At 37.3% G+C, this 19,924-nt stretch overlaps 1 protein-coding gene across 2 annotated transcripts in view; it reads right to left on the reverse strand.

Moving 5' to 3' along the window:
* Nucleotides 1-19,924, reverse strand: part of SRBD1 (S1 RNA binding domain 1) — a 206,253-nt gene that overhangs the window by 157,134 nt on the left and 29,195 nt on the right. For both annotated transcript variants that reach the window (XM_088147762.1, XM_088147769.1), the window contains exons 10-12: nt 18,352-18,455; nt 15,632-15,739; nt 9,785-9,942 (exon numbers count right to left, since the gene is read on the reverse strand). In XM_088147762.1, the coding sequence (XP_088003888.1) occupies nt 9,785-9,942; nt 15,632-15,739; nt 18,352-18,455 (370 nt within the window). The remainder of the gene's footprint in view (nt 1-9,784; nt 9,943-15,631; nt 15,740-18,351; nt 18,456-19,924) is intronic.

Consider the following 19,924-nt stretch of genomic DNA (forward strand, 5'->3'; position numbering starts at 1 on the left):
CACAAAGACAGTGATTTATAGTTGATGCTGAACAAATTCTCAGATGCTGCTATGCTCTTCGGCCTGACTATTAGCCTGAACAAGACGGAAATATTTTACCAGCCCATGCAAAATACCAATCCCATAGAACCCAAAATCACTGTTGATGACACCCAGCTGACAAATGTAAACAGCTTCAAATACTTGGGAAACATCATCTCGAGCAATGGGTCTTTGAACAAAGAAATTGACTCCAGGATCAGCAAAGCCACCCAGGCACTGGGGCAGCTGCATACTAGAGTGCTCAATCAACACAACATCCGTATCTCCACAAACCTGAAAGTCTAGAGAGCTGTGATTATCCCTTCTCTCCTAAATGGATGTGACTCCTGGACTCTGTACCAAAGGCACATCAAACAACTGGAGAAATTTCACATGTGTGCTCTCCACTCCATCCTCGGCATTTGTTGGCAAGACCATGTCTCCAACTTGGAGGTCTTAGATTGTGCAGAATCCACCAGCATTGAGTCCCTGTTTATCAGAACCCATATATGGTGGGTGGGACACATCAGAATGGATGACCACCGTATGCCTCGCCAGTAGCTCTATAGTGTACTGGAGTCTGGGAAGAGACCTTCAGATTGACCAAGGGAACTAGAAGCTACAGTTACTGACAGAACCCACTGGTGAGCCCTGTGTTATGAAGCCTCCACTGGCTTTGAAGACAGGCGCCGCCAAAAACTGATACAAAACCATAAGCGGCGTCACGGAATAACACTCACAGTTACTACAGCAATGGACTTTCAATGCCCCGTTGTGGTAGACTCTGCACTTCCAGGCTAGGACTGCAGAGCCATCTCCATGTCCACAGATGAACTGCAAAACAGTGTGTCTCCTTTGAACCCGAAGGACTACCATATACCCATACATCTGTAATATATTTATATGACTATCATGTTTTTCTAAACCTACTGTATTTTGTATAAATGAGTCCCATATTTCATTATACTTGTCCGTACAAAGTCTACGACTATAGACAATCAGCTCACAAGTGGCAATGCAATCAGGTCTTCAATCCATTGAGTAAATGGATTGAATAAATGTAAATACATTTATTTTTCCAATGCTGCAATATCAGTCTTTCACCCATAGTAAAGGCACAGAGAATTGATTTACTTTGTCCAGTTGTCAAGTTGCATGTACTAGGTATATAATTCAAAAGAATATTATCCTGTGATAATTTTAGCTTTTGTCGCACAGTCACATTTATATGGTTCACTACTTTCTCCTAAAACTTAGTAAGCATAGGACATTGTAAAAACACGTGTTTTAAAAAGCATTGCCCTTATTACATCTCCAACAAAATGCTGCCTTAGACAATCCTTTTCTAAACAAATGTAATTGAGTCTAATAAATTCTAAATATTATTTTTTGTTCTATAAGTCATAATTTAAGGTCCATTGACACTCTTGCTTATAGAGGTTAAGCCATTCTCCATTGTCTAGGCAATATAGGAACCTCTAATTGTTTATTCCACTCATCTCTTAACATCTGCATATCATATTGATTTATTGATAACAAATATCTATAAAAACTAATAGTAGGGTTTTTTTTAGTTTTAAAGGATTTAACAAGTTGTTCTAGTATCTCAGGTGTCTCAGATGCTGAAAATGCTGCTGGTCCAAACAATGCTGTTAACAAATGTTGTAACTGCAAATATTGCCATTGAGTTACATCTGATAGCTGATATTTATCTCTTAACACAGCATATGTTAAAAATTCATCTTCATCATCTATCAGTTGGTCCAAAGTCAATATCCCTGCTTCCATCCAATTTTTCCATATCATCATCTTTTCCCCAATTTTTGATGTTGGGTTTACCCATAAAGTCAATTTAGCACGGGAAAAAGGATTTAATTTTTTTTAAATTAGACATTCCATTCCATTTCTGACATAATTGTTTCCAGAGATACTAGAATTCTATTGTATTTAGATCCTAATACTTTCCATCCAACCAAAGGTGCTTTTGTTGTTCAGTCGTTAAGTCGTGTCCGACTCTTCGTAACCCCATGAACCATATCGCGCCAGGCCTTCCTGTCCTTCACTGCCTCCCTGAATTTGATCATTGCTTCACTGATGCTATCTAACCATCTCATCCTCTGCCGTCCCCTTCTCCTTTTGCCTTCAATCTTTCCCAGCATCAGGGTCTTTTCCAAAGACTCCTCTCTTCGCATTAGGTGACCAAAGTATCTGAGCTTGAGCTTCATTATCAATCCTTCCAATGAGCAGTCAGGATTGATTTCCTTTAAGATTGACTGGTTTGACCTCCTAGTAGTCCAGGGGACTCTTAAGAGTCTTCTCCAGCACCACAGTTCAAAGGCATCAGTTCTTCGGCGCTCAGCCTTCTTTATGGTCCAGCTCTCACAACCATACATTACTACTGGAAAAACCATAGCTTTGACTATGCGGATCTTTGTCGGCAAGGTGACGTCTCTGCTTTTTAATATGCTATCTAGGTTTGCCATAGCTTTCCTCCCAAGGAGCAAGCGTCTTTTAATTTCATGGCTGTAATCTCCGTCTGCGGTGATCTTGGAGCCCAAATAAATGAAGTCTGTTACTGCTTCCATTTCCACCCCTTCTATTTGCCAGGAATTATGCCATGACCTTAGTTTTTTTAATGTTGAGTTTCAAGCCAGCTTTTGCACTCTCCTCTTTCACCCTCATCAAGAGGCTCTTTAGTTCTTCTTCGCTTTCTGCCATTAGGGTGGTATCGTCTGTATATCTGAGATTGTTGATGTTTCTCCCTGCAATCTTAATTCCAGCTCGTGATTCTTCCAGCCTGGCATTTCTCATGATGTACTCTGCATATAAGTTAAATAAGCAGGGTAACAGTATACAGCCTTGTTGTACTCCTTTCCCTATTTTGAAGCAATATATATTCCAAAGTTGCCCAAATCAGAAAATTAACACCAATTGTTGGCTTCCAGTATTTAATACTTGACAATAGGTAAGCTTGATGATATAGCTCCAGATTTGGAAAACCAAATCCTCCTCATTAATTGTCAATTTGCATTTTCTGTAAAGATATTCTCAGAATCAAAGAACCCCATAAAAATTTTCTAAATGAATTTATTTTCTGAAAATATTTTCCAGATATAAAAACTGGAATTCCTCTCAGGATATAAACGAATCTGGGAATAATATTCATTGTGAGAGCATTCACCTTTCCGTAAAGGGTAATGTTTAATGACTCCCCTCTATCCATATCTGAAGAAACTTCTTTATATATTTTATTTATGTTACATGTTAGTGAGGTATATCTTTGGATATGCACATACCTAAATATTTAATGGATTCGGTACAAATACGGAATTGATATTCCTTAAATGGATGGGTAATCAAATTTTCACCTATTAGCATCAACTCCGATTTGGATCAGTTAATAGAATATCTTGCTATTTTACTAAAGGTATCTATCGTTTGCATCAACATTGGAATAGTAGTGTGAGGTTTAGAATGAAACAGAAGAATGTTATCTGCAAATAAAACCAGTTTATGTTCAACTGAATTATGTACTACTCTGTATATCTCCCCATGTTGTCTAATAGCACAAGCCAAGGTTCCACGCAAATATCAAAAAGCAAGGGCGGGAGTGGACATTCTTGTCTAATTCCTCAAAATAATGGGAAAGTAGCATACTGTTAACCTTTACTTTAGATGGGGCAACTCATATAATATCTTGATCCATTTTATGAATTCCAAAGGAAATCCGAATCTATCTAGTATGGCAAACATGTACTGTTTAGGTATTTTGTCAAAGCTTTTTCAGCATCTAATGATAAAATTACGAATTGATCTTTGTATTCAAGTTTATTAGATCTACAACTAATCTAATGTTGTCTGCTGCTTGCTAGTTTTTATAAACCCTGCTTGATCATTCTTAATAATAAACAATATTACTTGCTGTAATCTATTAGCTAACATTGCTGTTAAAATCTTTGTATCAACATTAATCAAGGAGACTGGGTGATAATTGCACGCTGAGTGTGATCTTTACCTGTTTTTGGTGTAATTGTAATATAAGCTCGATTAAATGCCACTGATAAAATTCCCTTTTCAAATATCTCTTCATACACTTGACAAAGTTTTGGCACCAAAAGATTTATAAATGTTTTATACTACTTGATAGGGAATCCATCTAATCCTGGTGTTTTACCACTTGCCATTTTAAAAAGTATTTGTTTAATCTCTACCTCAGATAGTAGAGTGAATAAAAGTTGTTTTTGTGTATCATCTAAATGTGGCAGGTTGATTTTATTTAAAATGACCTCTATATCTTCATTCGATACATTCCCTGGTTTACTATTCAATTCTGAATAAAATTTTAAAAACTGACAATTTATATCCATTGAACTTTTATACATTTCATCTCTTTCACCTCTAATTGGAATCATTGCCCTATCTTTTTTATGCTTTAAGCAATTAGCCAAAATCTTACCAGGTCTTTCACCATTCTCCCAATATCTCTGTTGTAAACATGTTAGCATGAATTCTGTCTGCTGTGATATTATAGTAGTTAATTCATATTTCTTTTTCTGTATTTCTTTGTACAAAACTATAGATGGGCATCTAACCATAAATGTTTCAGTTCATCTTTCAAATTATTTTCCCTTTTATTTTTAATCTTATTTTTGTATGATGCATAAGCAATAATTCTACCTCGAATGTATGCTTTATATGTTTCCCATTCAAAAATTCAGGCACCTGATGTTTTTGAATTTAAATCAAATTATTGTGAGGTCTCTACCTGCATTTGTTATACAAATTCTTTATCATCCAATAGGGAAACACTGAAATACCAATTTCTCAATACCTTAACCAGTTTCTGAAACACAGATTTCAAGGTGATTGCACTATGATCAGATACATTACAAACATCAATAATACATTCTTGAATTTGATGATATAAGTTTGATGATATTAAAAAATAATCAAATCTAAAAAAATTCTGGTGCCCATTTGAATAAAATGTATATTCTCTTTTAGCTGGATATATCAAATGCCAGAGGTCTATAAAATTCAATTCTTCCATATAAGTCTTAATTGTTTCCCTCACTAATGACAGTTTTTTCCATGTCAGTGTATTTCTATCAAGCTCAGGATCTGAAATCTCCTATTATCACTTTATCATAAATACATGCATTCAGGGGTTGAAATTCATAAAACATAATAGGAAAATCTAAATTTGGTCCATAAATATTAACCATAGCTTCTGCAGTCTCTGCTATTTTAGCACATAAAATTAAATAATGCCCATTTCCATCAGTGATAACTTGTACATCAATGGAGAATCCTTTTCAAACCAAAATGGCCACATCTTTAGTTTTTGTTGAAGTATCTGTGAGGTAAACCACCCAATCCTTCATTAATAAAGATTTATCCTGTTCCATTAAATGAGTCTCCTGGAGATAAGCAATATCTGCCTTTAATGATTTTAAATATGCTAAGATTCCATTTTGTTTCTTAGATTCTCACAACTCTTTTACATTAAGACTAACTAACTTCATCCATTAATTTTATTTTGGCCCACTCATCAATATTCTTCCAATACCAATTCATTTTATGACCTGTACCATTTAATAAATATCTAATAATAAACATTTCTATGTTTAAATATTTACCATATTTTCTAGTATTGCTCACAGATGTAGAACCTCCATAAAGACTCAATTTACTATTCAAATACCATTCTATTATGTATATATAGAATCTATACTTAAAAGAAAAAAAGAAAAATGTGATTATGTGCATAAAAATAAAAAAACAAGCGACATTATTAAAGAGATTAAAAAGAATCCTAAAAAAAGAAAAAGAAAAATCACAGAATTTGACAACTTCCCAAAGGGAAGTGGTTTCATCTCTCTTCCTACACTGAAAATTACAAAACAGTTTCAAACATTACTAGTTGAAGGAAAGGTACTGTGTGCTAAAAATAAACAGTAGAGTTGGCAGTATGCCCAGACTCTCTACCTTGAAATTAATCAAAATATAATTGATTAGTAAAATAATAATAAAGAATAATAAAACAGAAAAAAATGCTGGCATAGAGACTTTTAAACTGAGGCTTTTACTGTAAGCAAACTCAAACTTCTCCCCCAGCAGATTCCATGGAATGAAACACAATCAGGGTTCTCCCTCAGCAGATTTTAAAGATATGTAAAAGCCTCTGCATTCAAAGAATGATCAAATCTGTAAATCTGATCTTGATGATTAACGCAGAATGTAGCTGGAAAACACATGAAATATTTTTAAATAATATTTTTATCAAAGTTTTACACTGATAAAAGCTAATACAGAACTAAAAAAGATATACAAACAAAAAAGAAAGAGAAAGAGAAAGAGAAAAAAGGAAAGGAAAGGAAAGGAAAGACATATAAAAAGTGACTCCCCCTCCCTCCAAACAAGTATAAACATTTGCAGTAACTTAACACCTTCTCTTCCAGTAGTAATGTATGGCTGTGAGAGCTGGACCATAAAAAAGGCTGAGCGCCAAAGAATTGATGCCTTTGAACTGTGGTGCTGGAGAAGACTCTTGAGAGTCCCCTGGACTGCTAGGAGGTCAAACCAGTCAATCTTAAAGGAAATCAACCCTGATTGCTCATTGGAAGGATCGATAATGAAGCTCAAGCTCAGATATTTTGGCCACCTAATGCGAAGAGAGATCTCTTTGGAGAAGACCCTGATGCTGGGAAAGATTGAAGGCAAAAGGAGAAGAGGACGGCAGAGGATGAGATGGTTAGATAGCATCACTGAAGCAATGAGCATGAAACTGAGCAAACTCAGGGAGGCAGTGAAGGACAGGAAGGCCTGGCGCAATATGGTTCATGGGGTCACGAAGAGTCGGACACGACTTAACGACTAAACAACAACAACACCTTCTCTAGTATTATAGAACAAACTCTTCTCATTTCTCATCCCTTAACAATAGCCAAATTATAAAAAAAATAAATCATCAGTCTTACTCAGCAAAAGCATTAAGAATACCAGAATACTATATATTTATCCTTAGACAAATAAATCCATTATACATTTTGACTTACAACTTTCTTTAATAAATAAAATATAAAAAGTTTATCCCCATAGGCATAAAAAATACCAGTAATAGTAACATCTACTGTATATTTTAAACTAAATCAAGTAGGTCCCTTTTATCTATAACTACCTATAACTTTCTCTAAAAATAGGATATAGAAAGTTTATCCCTATATGAAAAAATCTTTAAATCCTTGACTTATAGTCCTGGTTTAAAAAAAAAGATTCCAGTAATAACAACCCCAAATCACAACTTATACAATTTAACTCTGATCAAATAAGTCCACTTTGAACTCCTTTTTCTTCTTTTTAAGAGGCTTGATCTTCAGTCGCTTCTTCAAATAAAGTCTCACATGATGATCTCTTATCATTTTCTCTCTGTCTATATTCAGGAACAACTTCAGAAATTTAATACTTCCCTTCTGTGGATCCAAAATAAGATAACTCTCAGAGTCACCCTTCTGATTTATAATCTGGATGTCCCCTTTAATTGTTAAGGCATCAATCAGTATAATTTGTAGGTCCAAAGCAGCTTCTTTCTCCAAGTCACTCTTATAGACAAACATTTTAAAGTCCTTTTTCAAATCCACAACATCTTTTTCCATGTCTTCCATATCTCCTTTATAGTCTGGCAATTTCTTAAAGTCCATTTTAAGATCTCTATACAAATCATCTTCAGCCTCTATTTTATCCAATAGAATATTTTCTTCTTCTATAACCTGTTGGCTCCACTTTGAAAGTATCAGAAATTTTTTAAAATAGGTCCTGAACACATTGTTCCCAAGCTGATTTAATTTTTTCTATAGTAAAATAGTATTTCTCCATTATGTTAGTAAGTATCTTCTCCTTTAATTGATCTCTGGTTCCCTCTAGTTAACTTCCAAAGCCCAGTCTTGTCTTTTATTTTCAGAGTCCAAACTTTCCCACAGTAAGGTTTCTTACAGTTAATTCCAAAATCATCAGCTGTATTTTTATAAAATTTAAAACACTCCAAAAAAATTATTCTTTCAGATCCGTCTGACCCCTTAACTATCTATAGTCAACATTCTAAACTCCCTTTTGCTGTTTCAAAAATTACATTTTTTCTTTGTAATCTTTAAACTTACTTGAATCTTCTTTCTTCAAGGATAGAAGGAAATTCTCCTGGTGCGCAGCAACGTGCCCTTCAGAAGGTTTTTAATTTCCAAATAAACTGATAATAAGTTGTTTCCATTGCCAATTAAAAGAGGAAGTTTTAGTATCTAGTGTCCTTTTGAAGTGTCCTTTTGAAGGCTCTGAACCACAGCTTGGGCTCAATGTTTCCTGTGATTTCCAGAGTGTTCAACCCTGCTGGAGATAGCTAATTTGCAATCTCTTCACAGGGAGCCTCTGTAAGGAGTACCTATGGGTGATCCAGTCATCTCTTCTGTCCAGAGTGGTTCCCAAGAGCCGGATCCTTCACCGGATCCTCTTGTCAGCCATGGCTATCAGCTCTGCAAAAACGGAGCTGTCTTCAATCTGCCACTGCTTCCCCCCGAAAGTGGATGAAATATTAAAGTTGTATTGATCTGGCAAGACTTTGAGCTTTTGTAAACATCTTTCTCTTTTCTGAAACTTCTTTAGTAAAATCAGGATAAACTGATATTTTGCTTTGACTAGAACACCATTTCAAGTGAGATTTTACCGATTCCTGACAAAATATATGTAAAATCTCATCTCTTGTGGCAACACAGAAGAATTGCACAATAATAATATTGGAACTAGTTCCAGACTTCCTTCTTGTTAAAGGAATTTTAATCACATGATCAATCTCAACTGGAAAATCCGTTACCAAAGAAAAGAGCTTCCTGAAAAAATCTTCCATAAATTCAGTCAGATTTGATTGCCTTGGAGGGTTTTCAATATCAATCACACATAGATTTTTCCTATCAATTGTAACTCATAGCAAGCCATTATTCTTGCATCAGTTTTAAATCACATTTAAGCTCTGCCAGATCTTATTGGATTGGCTGCAACCTTGCCAAGAGGCCCCTTTGCAAAGAGCTCCTGGAGTGCGGTGCACCAAAATGCCCCTTTGCATTGTGCTCCTGGGCAGGGCTGGGCTTTTGGCTTTTGCTTTATGCTACAAAAAAAAAAAAATGCCAAAAGCTTAGCCGCACCTCAGAGCATGGCACAAAGGGGTATTTTGGTACGCCGCACTCCAGGAGCCTTTTGCAAAGGGGCTTTTAGTGCACTGTGGCTCTGGGGTTGCTTTTGGATTTTTTTTCTTTTCACAGCCAAAGTCCAGCCTAGCCTGGTCCAGCAACCAGGCCAGGCACACCTCGTCAACAGTGGGAGCAAAGACAGCGAAGGTCAGCTGGGAAGGCGGAAAGTAGGTGGCAGGGGGGCAAAAGGGCATACATGGGGGGAGATAGGCAGGTGGAAGAAGTTGAAGCACCCCACGATTGTAAGTACGAGTGGGCTGCCAAGCACCTGAATTTTGATCATGTGACCGCGTGGGTGCTGCAATGGCCATAACTTCAGGCACAGGTGGTAAGTCCCTTTGTTCAGTGCCGTCATAACTTTGAACAATTGCTGAATGAATGGTTGTAAGTTGAGGACTACCTGTATGAGTTTCTATGTGTGAATGGAAGATGCCAGGTTCAAATAAGTCTGGAGAACATCAGCTGAAAAAAGATGCTTTATGTCCTACTAAGAAAAGTAGCACCTTTCTCAGATGGCACAGAAGACTTACTGGTTGGTGAAATAATTGCCAGTTTGCAGCCATGTTTGTATCCAGGGTCAACTCCCATCAATGTTCGACCTCTCACAGGGCTTGTTAGAAGCAGCTGACGAAGATTCCTTCCAAACATCATTACTGATTCCTTTTCAGCATCTGAAGTTAGTTTTGATCTGATAAGGGAGTAAAAAAGTCCAGTTTTTCATAAATATGCAAAATTGTATTTTTATTTCTCATTAAAATGTTCATTGTCTTCTTCACTTATATAAGCAAATACACTCACACCACATGCACATTCCTATGAGAGACATTTTTTGATTCTTAGAAACTAATAGTCCACTTACTGAAGTATATGGTTCATCTTTTTTATACAGAATACTGCGATCCAAAGTGAGGAAACATACTTTGGATGTGGTATTAGCAATTTCACTGTTTCTGTTGGTGGGTCTTTAAAGGAGTTGCACCTTTTCCTGAGGTTACCAGTAGCTGTACAAATTCAGGAAAATGTGTTTGAATTAAAGAGTCACCACCTCATTAATATTTTTTAATGCCTCTTTTACTCAAAGATGTATTTTCCTGAGCCTGCATTGCTACTGTGCAAGACCAAGAAAAGGCACAGCTTTCCTCAATAGGTACAATGATGGTGCCTGTACTGGATCCAAACCACATTTGCCCCTTTCAGGTCTAAGTACTATAAGCCACTAGCCTAGGGGGAGTGAATCATTATCAAAACAACTTTGCTCGTTTCAGAGAAAAGTTCTTTGCCCTGTTTACTCACTTTTATGGCCATTATTGTAAGATCTACTCTAATAATATCTGAAATGGGACAAGGCATATGATTCACTCTCCTCATAATGCATGACACAGGCAGAAGAAAATAATTAAATGATATAGTTTGGCCCTTTTACTTGTCATATCATTAAAATATTAGTAAAGTACTATGAAATAGAACTGCACACAATTTATTTCAATTTATTATTACTGGTTTTAGAATTTATAATCCTTTTTTGCAGTATGGGTATATTCAGTGTTTTGACTTAAAAGCCTTCACAGCTCTTTGCAATTCAAACATCAATAGAATGCAATATAGGAAAATATTATGCATTAGTAAAAGCCACAACAATTGGAAGCAGGGAAGAAAAATGAAACTTTAAAAATGGCTAAAAAAATTAAAAGTGCAAGAGTAAGACAGACCAACAGGCATCTAGAGTTGTTCTTTTCCTGGGAAGAACACCTAGGAAAAAAGTTGCAGATTGATACAGCTTTGAGAGCTTAGCCAGTCCAATTTCATACAGCTGAGAGCCATTTAAAGAATAAGTAAAGCTGGACCTCTTCTAATCAATCTGAGCAGCAACCAAAATTTTGGTCTAATAGATTGGTCACAATCAAGAATAAGGGAAGAAATTAAATGTGTTCATCGAAATGAGCAAAAGTGTACTTTGTAGAAGTGTTCAAATTAAATGTGTTCATTGAAATGAGCAAAAGTGTACTTTGTAGAAGCTCATTCAGGGTTCACCCATTGTGTTAAATTATAATTAGTTTATAAACTAAATTATAAACAATTTAGTTTTGGCTTAGTGTAAATCTAGCCATTTTGGTTTATGAACCATGATTTATGACTTCACTTATTATATTAACTCAGCAATTGTACTTTAGTCAATTAATCATGGTTAAAAGTAAGCCATAAACCAAATATTCTCAGAGCAAAACTTGACATGATACCAATAACTGAACTGGTATAAAACAGAGTTCTGCATCCAGAAGGAACTTGTCTGATATGACTTCATCTCATTATATATTTTCCTATCCTAAGTTCTGAATATTGTACAAAAAAGAATAATATAATATGATGTCATTTCAGCCATTTCACATCTATCCATCCACCTAACCTTCTACCCACCCACCTGCCTATCATCTTGTTACACATGATGCCAACTACCTAAGTTGCATGTTAAGCAGTAAAGAAAGAGAAGATGGAACTAAATGCACTCATGCAGCAAACTATTCCAGGATCTAGTTTCGCCCCAGAATCTGTTTCCACAATCTTATGAATATAACAATGACTTCATAATCGAGAGAATATGAAAAATATCATAAAGCAGTTTTAAATTTTATAGTAATTGACTAATAAAATTAAATAATCTCAGTGTAGCACTGTTTCTAAGAGGGCCAAGGATATCAGACTTGAAAAATCAACACCAGGATGTCACAACATAAGCCTTGTCCCTTTTCTTTATGCACTGCAAAGTCACACACATGCCCCAAAGGAGTGAAGCCTGCAGCACAGCATTGAGTTTCTGAGGATACTGTTGTCTCAGTACTACTGATTTCTGCCAGAATTATATCACTAAATCATTGGGTCTATACATACTAAGCTAAGCAATAGTCTGTTCAAACAAAGCTTACTGAATAATAGGTTAACTGCATTAAGTCACAGGCAGTGGTTTAAAAACCACAATTATAATGTGCATACAACCTACTAAGCCAAGATCTAAAAACCTACCTAAACATAGCTTAACATAATGATTGAATTATGTCATACAGCTAAGAGGGCTTTTGGGGCCATCTAAAATCCTGTTTGAAGCAAGAAATCCAGAATTAGTGCCCTGATGGTGGTCCCACTTCTGCCTGAATATCTCCAAAATGAAGATCTTACTATTGCCTATATAATTTTGTCTTGCAGTTGGTAAATTTGGGAACAGTTTACAATATATGATTATTTAACTCTTAACTGTCTTGGCAGGTGATGGTTCTAAGGTGACCTTGTTTGGATTGAGAAGCTAATGAGGTGCAGGCCTGGTTAATACCTGGATAGGAAACTACTAGTAAGCTAGACTGGGAAGTTGAAAAACCATCCCAGAAGTCCTCTTCTGTATTATTTTTTAAAAAATGCATGGATGTGTCTATGAAATCATCAAGAACTGAGTCTGACCCAAATGGAACTTTATTTTAACTCCCACCTATTTGGGAGGAGGGCCCACAAAAACACCTCTATCCATAAATATATTTTGAAATTATATGTTTGAACCTGAAATTACAATTTATTCCTCCAATGCCAAAAAAATGCCATTTCAGCTGGTAAAAGAAGCCATTATATTGTCACTGGCAAAACAGATGGCTTCCTACTCGGCAGTCATTACATAGCAAAGTTGAGCCCAATATTATGCCTATTAGATTGTTAATCTAAGAGTGAAAAATGACAGATACAAAGATATTTATAGCTGGAGCAATTAGTCTCCCCACTTCTCTTAAAAGAAGTATGACAAATGGGATTAGATCAATATGATGGAGAGCACTACTGAAACAGCAATTGTGAAATGGATATAATAAAAACAATTTTAGCAGCCCAGCAGTTTGCATCAAGACCATTAGAACACTCTTACTCAATATAGCAGAGGAGAAAAAATACATAATATGGCATGATCATTAAAAACATAAGCAAATTGCAGTTTGGATACACAAACTGTCAACGTTTCCCCAATATAAAATGCATTTTTGGTAATTACTTTCCTTTTTACTCTCTGCACTGCCAAAAAAAAAAGTCTTCAATTTGCCAATGCTTGTATACTCTTAACATCTGAAGGGCAAGGTATGAAACTGTCTCGGGAAAAACAGCATGTGTCAAAAACCCTTCTGCTATCTCAGTCCTAGAGAAACCTCCTTAGAAATAAACCTTACTGATTTTAGTGAGCATTAACTCCAAATTAGGCTTCACAGGACACCAAGTTTTGATATATCCTTATGTAACAATGGAACTACTATATTAAACAAAGTATAGGGGCAGAGAGCTACAGAAGTAAATCTGGATCTTCTGGTATATCTTTGGGTAATTCGTAGAATATGAGCAGCATACAGTACCCTGTGCACTTCCTCAGAAGTCACCAGTTCAAACTCATCCTAGATCTTACCACAAGACTGAGTCTCAGATACCTTGGCCAGACCTGCTTAGTCAAAGTTCAAGCTGGAGTGCATCTGAAAAAATAGCCAAATAGCCAGAATATTCTTCCCAGCAGCTCTGCCCAATAGGGACCCAATCACCCTAAATAGGCCTGCTATCAGTGGACACAATAAGGGTGGAAGAATATCAACCTTCACCGTACTTATTGCCACAAAGTTCTTGTGGACTCTTACCCATGTTCAGACAGACTTACTCTGAGTCTTCCTCCAACAGCACTTCAGATACATCTTCTTGGTGCTTCATTTCCCTGAGTTCCTCATTAAATCATGGTGCATTCTGGCATTCATGGCACATAGGGGTGATGCGGTTCAAGGCTCCAGCCACTCACCCATTCCAGGCGGTGGCCAAGGCGTCAGCCAAACCCCAACCAATCCTCAGGGAAAATCCCAAACTCCCTCTGGAATCCCATTGGGTCCATCAGTTGCTGATTGAACTGGCTCTATCTCCCACAGGAGAGGTAGACACCAGCAAGCCAGAAGGCAATCAGAGAATTATCTGTCCATGGCAACAGACAGTTGCTATTGTTCTCCGCTACCAGAACATGGCTTAGAGTAAAGTAGTTGCCTTAAATCTCTACAAGGTTTAAGTCTGTACCTTAAAAATCCCAAAATAAAAAAGGCCAAAAGTGAATTAGCCCCCATTGGTTGCAATGGTACTCTGGGAGTGCAAAATGGCTGGGGTGGGGACCACATGCAGCTTGCTCAATTGTGCTGTAGACGTATTGGAAATTTTGGGAGTTGTGGGCCCAACACAAACTAGACAGCACCATTTTGGGGAAGAATGATTTAGCCTTATAGGTAAACACAAGTTTATGAAAAATAAATAATGTAAATAATTTGCTACTTTAGTGTAAAATTCCCAAACTATGTCACAGGAGAGGAGAATTTTTATCTTGAAAATTTATCACATTGGATGCATATAACTCTGCCAGGGTTGCTGATTGCCATCTATCGTTGGCTGTTTTAACAGAGTTGCACTGAGGGCAGTAAAGCCACTAGAGAAGATCACTTCTTGGTGATGATGTGAGAGACAGAAACTTTCTTTCTCTTCAAGATGAATTTGGGCAATATGAAGAATTCCCAGGTGAAAGCTGAGAGTTTTCTAAGGGTGGTGGGAGGCATCCAGTCTTGCTCTAATAAGAGCTGTATTAAGGATGCAGTAGTTTAGTGAGCATTTGGCCACTGTCCTTGAATTCACATCCTGTAAGTTTGGTGTATGGACTGTTTCTGGTTATCCATATTTTTAACTTATTCCTCTCCCTTTTTCTTTGTGTGAGTTGTACCCTTCAAGATATAACCACTGCTGCCATATATAGAAATTAACATTTAAGTTTGAGTGCCCAGATAAATATAGTACCTGCCTGTGGGAGAGTATAATATATATCAATTGACTATTGGTTAGAACACTGTATCATAGCAAAATCTAGATTAAATGGCTGATCAACAGACATATGGAACCTTGGTATGGTACCTCTTAGCATCTACTTCAAAGTCTCCTAAGTTAAAGTCAAAGAGACAATACCTCTTTGCATGGTTGTATGGACCTCCAGCAATACATGGGGTTGTCACTTTCAGTGAGAATGGATATGCCTTACAATCAAAACTATCCGGCTTCAAAGATTTTAAAATTAGAGAAATCCATATATATTAAGCTTATCCAAAGCTCATAGCCAAGATGGCCATCTAGAAATTCCCATGTCAAGAGGCAGTATGTCTCTGAACATCACTTTTTGGAAGACAAGAGAGGGCTCCTGTATCTCATGTCCTGCTTGTGAGTTTCTCATAAGCATTTGGTTTTAGCTCCTGTGAAAAACAGGACGCTAAATTAGCTAAGTTTGTGGTCTGACTAACTAGGGCTATTAAATTTTTACTTACCCTTTTAATAATGAAGATATATTGCTTTACCTGAATTCTCTGCAGAGAAGGGGATAAATAAGACGTTTATATGAATCTTCTATTGAATAACGCAGTAGTTCCATTAATTCAGGGTTGGCATAGGCCTTTGGTCTCCATCTGTGAATCAGAAGTTTTTATACTCTGGTCACTCTGGCAATCTTTTAAATCAAACCATGTCAAAAATAACAAGAACAAGAACAATAGGTAAACCCACTAAGTAAACCCAAGAAGTGTTTTTCCTCATAGCATCCATCGCAGTTGTTAATTCTGAATTCCTAGAGAACTGCCAAGTCTTTTCTCAGATTACAAATCCAAAGTCAATCCAGGTAACTCCTGCTAATATAACACAAGAGCAAGGGCAGCAATTGTGAGCTAGCAGTTGTCACTTCAAATCTTGCACAACCTCTCTATGGATGTAATTGAGGGACTATTCTATTGACTTCAGCCCTATCTCTTTCCATACAACATAATACTGTTCTTCCTTATTGGGCTGATATTGAGATAGCACACTTTGTAATATTAAACATTAGTATCTAGAATGTTGCCATGGGTTTCAGTTCTAATTTCTGCTAACTTCGAACTCAAGCATTCATTAGAGCACGTTTCATCATGTTTGAAAACTATTCTACACCAGTTTCTCATTGGCCCAAAAGTCTACCTAAAAGAATGAAAATGTACATAAATAGTGAACTGGGAGCGGAGGAAATAATTTGTTCATGATGTATCACATACCAAATGTCAATGATTCAAGAATTAAGATACAGAAATATTCACAGAAGACCTAATAAACAATTTAGGAATGAGCAACATATGATTCAAAATCCCTATGTAGTTAGTTGAACTTCTTCCATTAAAATGACAAATATATGAGCTTACAGCCCAAACTGCATACCACAGCACTTACAAAATTAAATCTGTTGCTTCACAATCTGAAATTCTGAAAAAATGTTTTCAGAATGTCCATTAACTTCCTAAAAGTATCTAAATCTTGGCACTTTAAAATTTGGTACTAGAATCAAGCAGATATGAAAAATTATACAGAAAATCTGTATCCTGAGCCTGTTCTATTAATTCATCATTGAACTGGAGCATCTTCCTAAAGATGAAAGCGTAAAACTACAACATAGAAACAAATACATAGCTTAGAATTACTGATGGCCAACTCCCTGTTCCATGCAGGAAGCCAGAGCTAGAACATCCCCAAAATAGGATTGCCTACCCTCTGTTAAAGTGCTGCACTCAATATGCCAGCAAGTTTGGAAAACGCAACAGTTGCCACGGGATTGGAAAAGGTCAGTTTACGTTCCAATTCCAAAGAAGGGCAATGCCAAAGAATGCTCAAACTATCGCACATTTGCACTCATTTCACATGCTAGCAAGGTTATGCTCAAAATCCTACAAGCTAGGCTTCAGCAGTACGTGAACCAAGAACTACCAGATGTACAAGCTGGGTTTCGAAGAGGCAGAGGAACTAGAGATCAAATCGCCAACATTCGCTGGATCATGGAGAAAGCACGAGAGTTCCAGAAAAACATCTACTTCTGCTTCATTGACTATGCAAAAGCCTTTGATTGTGTGGATCACAACAAAATGTGGCAAATTCTTAAAGAGATGGGAGTACCAGACCACCTTACCTGTCTCCTGAGAAATCTGTATGCGGGCCAAGAAGCAACAGTTAGAACCAGTCACGGAACAACCAATTGGTTCAAAATAGGGAAAGGAGTACGACAAGGCTGTATACTGTCACCCTGCTTATTTAACCTATATGCAGAGTACATCATGAGAAATGCCAGGCTGGAAGAATCACAAGCTGGAATTAAGATTGCAGGGAGAATCATCAATAACCTAAGATATGCAGACAATACCACCCTAATGGCAGAAAGTGAAGAAGAACTAAAGAGCCTCTTGATGAGGGTGAAAGAGGAGAGTGCGAAAGCTGGCTTGAAACTCAACATTAAAAAAACTAAGATCATGGCATCTGGACCCATCAATTCCTTGCAAATAGAAGGGGTAGAAATGGAAGCAGTAACAGACTTCATTTATTTGGGCTCCAAGATCACCGCAGACGGAGATTGCAGCCATGAAATTAAAAGACGCTTGCTCCTTGGGAGGAAAGCTATGGCAAGCCTAGATAGCATATTAAAAAGCAGAGACGTCACCTTGCCGACAAAGATCTGCATAGTCAAAGCTATGGTTTTTCCAGCAGTAATGTATGGCTGTGAGAACTGGACCATAAAGGCTGAGCGCTGAAGAATTGATGCCTTTGAACTGTGGTGCTGGAGAAGACTCTTAAGAGTCCCCTGGACTGCTAGGAGGTCAAACCGGTCAATCTTAAAGGAAATCAACCCTGATTGTTCATTGGAAGGACTGATAATGAAGCTCAAGCTCAGATACTTTGGTCACCTAATGCGAAGAGAGGAGTCTTTGGAAAAGACCCTGATGCTGGGAAAGATTGAAGGCAAAAGGAGAAGAGGACGGCAGAGGATGAGATGGTTAGATAGCATCACTGAAGCAATGAGCATGAAACTGAGCAAACTCAGGGAGGCAGTGAAGGACAGGAAGACCTGGCGCAATATGGTTCATGGGGTCACGAAGAGTCGGACACGACTTAACGACTGAGTCTTCTTGAAAGACTCAAACTCAGATGCAAAAAATGCATGCATTCAGAATGCATCATTAATGAGAACCACAGGATATTGATATGCACATACTTATATCCCTATACAAACCTTTTATTTACACACCACCTAGAGAATTCATTCTTCACTCCATCAGGAATGTTGATCTTTACTTTCAAGATTTTCAGATTCTCTCCTCGGTTAATAGCCAGAATCTAAATGACAAATATAAACAGCAAGTATTTATGACATATATAGAGACAGATACATAGACAGATAGATAGCCAAAAGATTAAAAATATTAGCCAATCAATATTTCTGAACTCCAAATCCTATTATTCTGTATTATGAGATTAACTAAAGAAAATTATCTGTTTAGGTCCAGAGATGATAAACTTAGTTCTTACTTCTTCCACACCAAAACTGCAAAATAAAACTTTGCCAAAGATAAACTATACTGCTAAATTTGCATAATGTGTATAAATAGCAGAATCCAGCTTTTCCTGTGGTAAAGTTTGGGATGCTTAGATTGTAGGCTTTACATGCACAAATACCCATGGGATAATTGCAGCTGTTAATCTTTGATCCAATGGAATTGGACAATTATCATCCAATCTCCAACCTCCCCTTTTAGGGAATGGTTACTGTGGAAGAGGTAACAATTACACAGGACTCTGAAAAATATGGAATATTTAGACCCATGGCAGTCTGGTTTCAGACATAGGATGGAAACTATATTGGTCACTCTCATGGATGACCTGTGATGGGACTTGGAGGGAGAGAAGGAGTATAACTATCCTTTCCTCCTAGAACTCTAAGCAACCTTTGATATTGTCAACCACAATATCCTGGACTGCCTGTGAGGATTAGGAATTGGAGCTACCATTTTGAATGGCAGATTCAGTCAGCAGTGGTTCAGGAGATAAGAGGTTAGCCCTACAGGCACTCCATTATGGGGTGACTCAGGGCTTCATCCTTCTACCATTTAACATCCACAGGAAGCTGTTGGGAAAGGTCATCTGTTGGTTTGGGGTGAAGTGTCATCAAGATGCTGTCTATCTCCACCCTGAGTCTAATGAGAGATACATTGGAAGTCTTCATTCGGTGCCTGGAGGCTGCCAGGATCTAAGTTGGCTAAAAACAGGTTCAGACTCAACTCAAACAAAACAGAATGGCTATTTTAATTCAGAAACCTACTGAATTTATTTATTTATTTATTAAATTTTTCAGCCGCCCATCTCCCTCCAGTGGGGGAACTCTGGGCGATTCACAACAAACATTAAAAACATAAAATATATAAATACATAAAACCTTAATTAAAAACATTACTAAAAAGAAGAAGGAGAGACCAAGAGGATGAAAAATCTGAGGCTGAAGGCAGAAGGCCTCTATGGGGCTAGCCATCCCCATGCTTGAGGTATTCCCACCCCACCCCACCCCACCCCAGTGATTCCAGAATTGTACCAACTTTGATCCTCAATGGACACGTGCTTCCCCAGAGAGACCAGGCTTACAATCTGAAAGTCTTCCTGGACTCTCAGCTCCTGCTCAAGGAGCAGGCAAAAGCTGGAGCACCTATTGCAGACTTATCTGGAACAGGATGCTGTGATGATAGCCACTTATGCCCTTCTCCCCCCTTGGTTATACTGCTGTAATTTGCTGTCCTTAGAGATTTCAGCTGGTC

Source organism: Python bivittatus, unplaced genomic scaffold (genome assembly GCF_059951505.1).
Source record: "Python bivittatus isolate LINGU-HERP-01145 unplaced genomic scaffold, Pbiv_v1 ctg000020_np1212, whole genome shotgun sequence".
Taxonomy (NCBI): Eukaryota; Metazoa; Chordata; class Lepidosauria; order Squamata; family Pythonidae; genus Python; species Python bivittatus.